At 44.0% G+C, this 9036-nt stretch overlaps 1 protein-coding gene across 1 annotated transcript in view; it reads left to right on the top strand.

The window, feature by feature from the left end:
- Window positions 1–354: 354 nt before the first annotated feature.
- Window positions 355–9036, top strand: part of HEPHL1 (hephaestin like 1) — a 33741-nt gene continuing 25059 nt past the window's right edge. Inside the window, exon 1 of the mRNA XM_072855071.1 lies at window positions 355–524. Within this exon, the coding sequence (XP_072711172.1) occupies window positions 355–524 (170 nt within the window). The remainder of the gene's footprint in view (window positions 525–9036) is intronic.

Genomic DNA, 9036 nt, shown 5'->3' with positions numbered 1-9036 from the left:
ACCAAAAAAAAGCTGCTCCAATATGCCATACCACCTACTCTGGAAAAATGAAGACAAAAAAGCAACCCAACTTCCAAAAAACACCAACTGGCTCTAGCTTGGACAGGTAAGTGAGCAATTTATACATTCACCAAAGGACTGGCAAAGATCATGCCATGGCAGCAACCTCCTCCCTAGCCCTGCTCTGCATAGCCAGGCTCTCTGCCTATCCCAGTCCTACCTGCTGAAAAGGAGGAGCTTTGCTCTGTCCATTCCTTATTTATAACTTGTTGAGAGCTGGGAGGGAGGGGTGAGCTCTCTGTGGTGCATCCTGCTGCTGCCTGCCCGCTGCCAGCCTCACAATCACAACCACAAATGCCTCCTGCGCAGCGTGGTGGCTGCCTTTGCGCTCTTGGGTTCCTCTGGCTGTTTGCAGTGGTGGAAGCAAAGACCAGAACCTATTACCTCGGGATTGTGGAAGAGAACTGGGACTATGCACCGTCTGGGAAAAATCTGATCACAGGACAAAACCTCTTAGAGGACAAGTAAGTCACTGGGGTCTCTGATAAATTGGGGGTGTATCGACAGCTCCAAAGAAAATTGACTAATGTGGTTGATGTTGCTGTAAATGTCTTAAGATGGCCTTTTTCTTGTTTTTCTTCCAATGATGTTGTCATAGGCAGGATTTCCGCTTCAAGGCAAGAGTAGACTTTGGTTGACTTCTCTTCCATTGTGGTTGATTAAGCAAGCTGATAGTGTGTATCTGAAGGTGATGTTAAGGAGCTGATATTTCTCAAAAAAGCCTCAGGTAGTGGGTTCAAAATCCCCTGTGTGTGTTTCATGGAGACGCAGGTATTTCTGGGACTTGTTGTCCAAAGGCAAATTGCAACTTTGCCATAATCAAGCACAAGTCTTTGCAATAAGACATAGAAGTCTGTTTAACTGGCAAAATATTGTAAGTTTTCTCCCTGTGAGACAATAAAAGTTGGGGGGCTTGGTATGACATTGTAGAAGTCAGATGTGTATAGTACCTATGAATGAGATACAAGCAGATTGTCCATATATCCCTGCAATGTATGCAATCCCTGCAATGTATGCAAGACCTCCATTGAGGAAATCTATTCAGATAAGTGCTTACATATACAACAGTGAATGGTCATGCTGAAGTCCTGGTGATCACCCATGCTGAAACTGGAGTGCGTAGGTAAGCACTGTGATGAATTGTGCCTTGGCCAGTGGCAAACAGGCATCTGTTCTCATGCCTGGACTGCTGGGGTTGGTTGCGTGTTCCTCCCACACCGAGAGAGCTGGCCTGGACATTGGATGGGGATGGCACAGACCTTTGGTGCCTCTTTACAGCATGGGCTTCGAACATGCATGGAAATATTTTTAAGATTTCATTGATATCTTTGACACCCTAGAGATACCTTGGGGATCCTTCCTCTGAGTCTAAGCTTGGGGTTGGGGTGGGAGCTGTGAGCGAGTGAGGAGGTTCTGGTGTCCATACCAGGTCTGGAGGCACACTGGGAGCTGGAGGCTGTGTCCCAGGAGTTAGAAATGGAAATGTCCTTTCTGACTTTTCAGGAAATCCCAGGCAATGCCGAACTTTTCTTTAGTGGCTGGTAATTTCAGAATCACTCTTGGTTGGATTTCATAAAGGAAATTATTTTGCCATAAGCAGGGGGCAAGAAAGAGTTTTATTTTTCAACACAAACTTATGCTTATGCTCTTAACAACTGGAGGTCCCAGAGAGCATCCAACTCAATAGGTGTTACTTTTACAGGTAAAATTCAAGGTAATAGTTTGTTCCTAGCCCATGAAAACAGTCTCTGCTGGAAAGGTTATTCTTCAGTTTGTTAAACACTTGAATTTTTCAATTCCCTACTCTTTTTAGCAGAGAATATCTTCCTCCACTCCCTAAACTGGAAGACCTCTCACTAAAAATAGTTCTACTTTAAGTGAAGGGCAGGTAGGTGTAAATCCACCCTGATACCACAGAGAGACTTGGAATCTGTTCTGTAAATTGTACTTTTAAGGCCGTCTGCACTTTGTGTTCCCTGAACATCAAGTGGCACATTTACTTTAAAGTCTGTGACATGAATGTGATGCCTTTTACACGGCATGACAGGGAGGGATGATAGCTTATGTCTTCAGTCATCGCTGTAATGTAATAATTACAGAATGTTAATAATTCCAAAGGATTTACTGACAGAGGAAATGTAATTTGGATTTTTAAGGTAGACTATACATTCAAAGCTGGGGAGCTGTTTGTAATGAGCTCCCTACATGAAGGCTTCTGCTGCAGAATAATAAAGTGATTTCTGCAACTAGTTTACTCCATTTCCAAACTGTATTGAATTGAGCCAGAATGAAGTGCTATGTTCTGGAATAATAGTGTGTCTGCATAAGCATGTGGACTAAATAGTGAACCAGTAATAGCTACTTTGACTATTTAGCTCTTTAGGATAACCTCTAATGTAAATTTAAAGCAGTATACTAATGGGTTACTTTTCAGCTAATTAATTGGTTCCTATGGATATTACAAAAAACGTAGTTCCATAAACAAAGTTTAAGGATCCATTCCTCGGTAGAAACAGGGATGCATTTTGAGCCAGCTGTGTTCTGCAAGCAGCAATGCTGAGGCTCGCTGAGCCTAGCACTTCTCACCTTGTGATGCATCCTCACAGCACCCATCTGATGGGCACTATCCCAGTTTTATTGATAGGGAAGTGAAGATAAAGAGGTTGCAGACAAACTGATTATCTTTAAAAGAGTCAGTGCATACATATAAAGGAATGCTCCCTTTGATTCCAGCTAGCCCACAGAGATATAATCAAAATCACTTATTCTTCACTACTTAATAAAAATGCTGAATTAGCAAGCGTGTAATGGAAAGTGTTACATTACGTAACGAGATTTGAGATAATGAGATTATTTTCAATGTTGCTGTGCCAAAGTCAATAATACCTTCCTCAGCCTTAGTTTTTAGCAGTAAAGAGGAGAAAGGAGACTTCGGTAGCTGAGGCATGGAGCTGGAAATCAGGTGAGCTGGTTCTGGCACCAGGCACCGCTACGCTGCTCAGTTCCCACTGTGCCGGTGCTGAGTGAGCTGCCTCCTGAGCCAGCAGCCATAGAGCTGCATCAGCACCTCCCTGGGCGTGAGCTGAAAAGGCTGCCTCTCGTCAGAGCTGATTAACCCAAACACTGCCCTGTGTTAACATAACTATTCTGCTTGGATGCTAATTTTTATTATGCCTTGTGTTGCTGCAGTGCTCAAGGGCCAGCCTGCTGCTTGCACAGAGCAAGTATCTTGCTGTGCATCAGTGCTTCTTATGTAAAGAGAGTAATGAGTCTGTTCGCCTCTGCCATTTGTCTTGTCTACTTGAAGCCTCGAGCTGTTCCACTAATTCTCATAATTTGGAGTGTTATGAATGAAACTAAGGCATTTCACTCTTGGTTCTCCCTTCATAAATTAAGCTGACATTTTCTGAAGCACACAGGACTTTGGAAATCACAGATCCAAATTCTGGCCACTGAGTATAAGTGAGCTGGGAAGGTGTTCAGCATCCCCTCCCACCTGATATAACTGTTAAAAGAGTTGACATCATTAAACCATGGTGGACTGGACACACAGGGTGCAAGGTGCTGTCAGTGCTGCTGGACATGCTGCAGATCCCAGTGAGATTTTGTGGGTTAGGGCATGAATATTGCTGTAGTAGGAGGGTGAGCTCAGACATTACCTGCTCCCTTTAATGGTCACACAGGCAATGGCCTTGCAAGAGAAAAATACACCTAGGTGTTGTGGCTTGACATACGTCAGTCTTTCCCTCCCTACTGTGGCTCAGCCCTCAAGTTTAGAGTTTGGTTGATAATCCCTTTAAATTAATTTGGTACTAGTTTATATGATGGACACTTAAGTCTTGCTCTGCTGGTGGTAGATGTTAAGTTTTGCATGATGTAATAGCTCATCTCTTCTCTTTAGGCCACCAATCCTACATTTATCTGGGCCAAGTCTTGCACCCACCAACACTAACGGGTGTTTTTTGTTACCACAGCATCAAACAGTTTGTGCAATTTGCCTATGAGGAGATCCCACCCAGATAAATGACAGTGAAACAGTCATCACAGATGCTAAACTGAGTCATCATGCAGCCAAATGACCCAATTGCATCAGCGGAGACGATCATTGTGGGAAGGGTCAACGTCAAAAGGGCATTCGAGGTGAAATCCTGGCTCTAATGAAGCCTGAGAGGAGTTTTGTTATTGACTTCAGGGGAAGCAGAAGTTTATTCTAGGAGAGAAACCATTATGGCCACACTTAACTAGTGACTCAGAGCTTCGTCTAAGATTTTATGGGTTTGATTGACCTCTTCCGTGGCTCGTGTGGGTCAGAAAAGGCCTAAAACATCCTTTGAGGACATTGCGTCTCTCTCTTTTGAGGACACACAACTTACTTTGTTGTTTAATGCTTTGTGGTCAGGGCACTATCTACAAATGTGAGTTGGCACCACCAGTCCCCCTCCACTGGCCATCCCTCTAGTACAGACATTGCATCGGCCTTAGCATGGGAGTCATGGTTTGGCAGAGGGTTACCCTGAACAAGTTACATGACCCAGGGATTAAAATGATTGGGGCAGCCTGGAGCCATGGGCACTGTCCTGGCTTACTCCAGCCACAGGAAAAATGGGGAACTCTGAGGAAAAAAATCTTGTTATAAACCCAGCCGTAGAGTATGTGAAGAGGGTAGAGAGTGAGCAAGGGTTCACCACCAACAGATGAAAGGGAAAAAACCCATAAAAATAGTTGTTTAAATGGTTGTTAGTGTAAAATCTATGGGACTTAAGTGGAACAATGGTAATAAAAGAAAGTTTGCATTTGCCTACAGTTGCACCCAGGAGCATACAGTGGCTATTGGGCATGTTAACTACAGGAGAAAATTTGGGACTCCACATCTGGTAGTTATTCGAAGTGCTGATTTTTCAGTGGTGATTACAGCAGCAAACAAACTCAGCAGGCTTCGAAATTGTATCAGCAAGGGATCTGGCTCCAGTCTACCGAGGAGCTGTCTGTTTGGCCATGCAATGTGTAGCTCTTTCCATTTCTTACTGCACAATGTAACATAGTACTCATGTAAGCACCTCTTGAAAAAAATAACCTCTGTTAGCTTGTAGCTTTGTTTCTTAAGATAAAAGGTAACATAAACATGGTAAAATATTGGCAAAATACTTTTTCTGTGTGATAAAAGAAATAGGTGTAGAAATTACACTTAACTCATGGTCCTACCCTAACTCGTGGTCCTACCCTGAGATGGCAGATTATCTGCATGTCTAGTCTTGATTTGAAGTTGAATCTACATGACGCTCTTGTTTTACTCTTTCTCTCATTTGGAAGAGTCGTAGTGCTCATCATTGCAGGGAGATGGATGTCTGTGATTATGTTAATACTTATTTTAAGGAATTAGAGTTAATTCCCTATTAATAACTCCCTGTCCCACTCATGTGCATTGCTAACTTTTGTTGGAGCTTAAGAACTGCTGAGAGTGGTCAACTGGCAAAATGAAATCAGGCACAAAAATAAAGGCAGGATTTGCATGATTTTCGTAGTCTGAAGAAGATTTTTTATGCCCTGATTCACAAGCCTGCTTACCTCTATATGTAACCTCAAGAATGGCCTGACTGGAGGGGATGAAGGAGGGAATTTAGGAAGCTTGCATGGGTACAGCTCCAGAGGATAGAGTATTCCCCTTTCCTGTAAGAAGTGGGACTGGTTGATCATCACGACTTTCTGCGCACAAAGTACAGGCTGACAACTGAGTTGGAGGGAGATAGTCAAGATTTAGAAGAGCAGATCTTACATCTGCACAACACCAGAAAGATCGAAGACATTCAGGCAGCGATATCACAAAGCCACCAGGAGAATGAAACAGTTTGAAGTGAGCAGGGGAGCATGAAGAAGCAGGGAGAAGGTTTGTCTTCTTGTGACAAGAGAGGAATGACAGATAGGAGACATTTTGGCAAGGGGTACCCAGTAGACTAGGCACATTGTGAACACTGGAAGAAAGAGGCAAAGGCACATTCAGATAATTGCATATGTTTAACCATTACAGCATTTGGAGAAGCCACTGCTGCAATAACATATTGGAAAGTCAGTGAGTGGGAAAGAATGAAACTGGAGATGCAGTTGAAGGGGATATTTCACTCAGTGACTGAAAATGTGAAGTGTTTCCCAAGGAAGCAGACACCATCAAAAGAAGACAGGGAATGGTGTTTGAGAACTATTGTCAAAGATAGGTGATGAAAGGTCATCAAGACACTATCCTGAAGCCAAGAAAATCTCTGAGGGACTCTGGAGAAAGGTGGTAAGGAACTGTGGGGTGGGAGATGTGCTAGTACAGATGGCACTGGCAGCAGAGACTTCATGGAGCACTGAGAAGAAGCTCTCACTGAAAGAAAGAAGAGGGACGGGGGGAAACCCCTGTGTCCCACTGATGGAGCAGCAGGGGCCGTGGCACTGAGCCTGTGCCAGCTCCCTCTGACACATCCACTGGCTGCACTGTGGCACTGGGTAGAGGTACCAGCCCCACAGTGTGGCCACATGCCCATGATCCAGGCATCTGGGAGTGCAGAGAAGTCACTCATTACCCATGCATCCTTTCTATGAGCTTCATATGGCTGATACTGTTAGCTCCAGTGTGGGTAGTCTTTCTGCAAAGGACTTTAAGCACTGTAATGTGCAGCACAGCAACACTTGTAGAGGCACAGAGCTACCAGCTACTTGCAAGGCTGAGGTGGGCACCCAAAAGTCCTCTTGGAGGAAATGGGGCAGCCTGGACACCTAGAGTGGGACTCACAACAACCAGCGTGCTCTGTTCTCGGGTACTGAGGGCAACCAAAAGGACATGCTGAACATACATGCCTCTGTATAGGTAGAAGAACTGGGCTCTACCCCTCCCAGACAGAAAGAGGAGTGAGGCTGAAGTGTCTGCACTCCAAGAAACTCCCAAACATCAGGGCATTTTGGGTAGGAAACTCTTCTGCCCTTTGGAGAGTGTGGATCTAGAAGGAAAGGAAGCTATGAAAGAGCCTGAGTCTGTAATGCAACAGCAAGGGCATCAGTGGCATGTAGGATTTGTCTCCCAGAGTTGATTGGTTGTTTTCTTTTGGACAATGATTAAACAAACCCCTTAATTAACCACGGCCAAGAGGCCAGGTTGCTCCTTTCATGCTGTGACCCCTTTCTGGCTCCATGACTCTTGCATTGCTTGATGCCCTGCACAGAAGAGCATCACCTACGTTGTGACTGGCTGCAGCTGATACCCATTGCACCGACAGCGGGCTCTGCAGCTCTGAATGGGTGGAGGATTTGAATTGGCCTCCTTTCAGAGAGCTGGCACTAAAAAGACTGCTTTTCCTGACTCCTAGATGGCTTTAAGTAGGAGACAGGCACAGATCTAGCCAACAGAGATGCTACAGCATGGCTTTAGGCACCGAGGAAGTCTCTGGTTCCTAAACCTACAGGGTTTTCTCAGGGCGATTTCTTGAACCTCAATACCTAACTAGATTTTGGGGTCCCTGATCTATGCATTTAAAGGAGTTAGGCTTATGTCAAGTATTTGCCAAAGCCTGATCAAGAAGTGCATTTTTTGGGGGTACAGTTCTCCTTCTGCAGGAGAGACAGCTTATTCCATGGGTGTGAAGTTATGGGAGAGTGTGCAATGTTGTCTGGCCAGAAAGCCAAGGGCCTAAGGGCATTGTCATAATGGGGAAAGCATGGTGCCACTGCAGCACCTCATTTAAAATATTTGGTGGCTGATGAAAATGGAAAAAATTCTGCTGAGAAATATCTCCTGAAAATAAGTACTTTCTGAAAAAAAATCTATTTGATTTTTTTCTAGAGAAAATTTATTAGAAATAATTTTAAAAATCAATTTATACTTCGAATTAGGGCATAGCCACATGAATACATCGCCATGAGGTAAGGAAGCATGTGCATTTACACTGCACTACTACTGACACGACCTACTACTCTGTGGTAAGGGCTCTTGTAGCAGCTCTTCCCCCCAGGCAGGGAAGGTATCTTCTCCTTGGTGAGCATGGTGTGACTTGCCAGGTCTTGCTGTGCACACAGACAGTTACCGCAGACCTGCTAATTCACTGAAAATCCAGACTTATTGGCAACTATTCCTCAACCACGCTTTTGGGGTATATTTATCTGACATACGTTATTCTGTGAAGAAGTAGACTGAGAAGTTTCTGTCCCTTCCCTTCCCTCCTAGCCAACTGTTTCTGCCACAGCAGTAGCATTGGCAATGTTTTCATTTCTGCCAAATAGCTCTTGGCTTGTTATAAAGCACATTTTCCAAATGAAAAAGCATTCTTTTTGGAGGCTTTTATATCTGGATCACTTCAGGGATCTGGTTTAGACAGTGGCCATGGAGGTGTAATGACCACAGATGGGGGATGTTGTGAGTTATGGTGTCAAGCAGAGATGGCTTGAAAAGGGGAAGTAGTGGATCTTATGGTGAAGGAATTATAGCAAATCATACCTTTCAACTCACGTGACATCCAACACTTAGGGTGCTGTCCCTGCACAAAAGCACCTAAACAAAATGGGTTCAAGGAGGTGAACTGGCCAGTCACAAAAACTCACTATAAATATGAAATTGCTCTATTTCTGCCAGTGATACTTCATGAAAATTTAGCTCAGCTTTTTTATGAGTTTGCTAGGAAGCATGAAAGTTCAAACAACCTTCAGGGAATGCGAAAAGTCATGGAGCAGTCAACTATGGTGAAATTGGTCAGAGTCCACTGGTGGTTGTGTAGCAAAGGGGTTCATTTCTACCCTCTTTGTGTGGGATATTTAGGGATGAAGAATGTGTATCATACTTGTCAGCTGTAACCTGGAGAGAAGTAAAAAAAGATTTTATATCATAACAGATGGGGTGAACATGGGTTGCCAGTATGATGTTATAGCTAAAAGGGCAAAACTAACTCTCAGTTGTGTAAGAAATATTGAGTGGGAGTACGTCTGGCTTTAGCTGGAATACTACTTGCCTAT

The sequence above is a fragment of the Ciconia boyciana genome, chromosome 1 (assembly GCF_034638445.1).
Source record: "Ciconia boyciana chromosome 1, ASM3463844v1, whole genome shotgun sequence".
Lineage (NCBI taxonomy): Eukaryota > Metazoa > Chordata > Aves > Ciconiiformes > Ciconiidae > Ciconia > Ciconia boyciana.
Note: the sequence above shows the minus strand (reverse complement) of the source record. Positions and strands in the feature narration are given on the sequence as shown.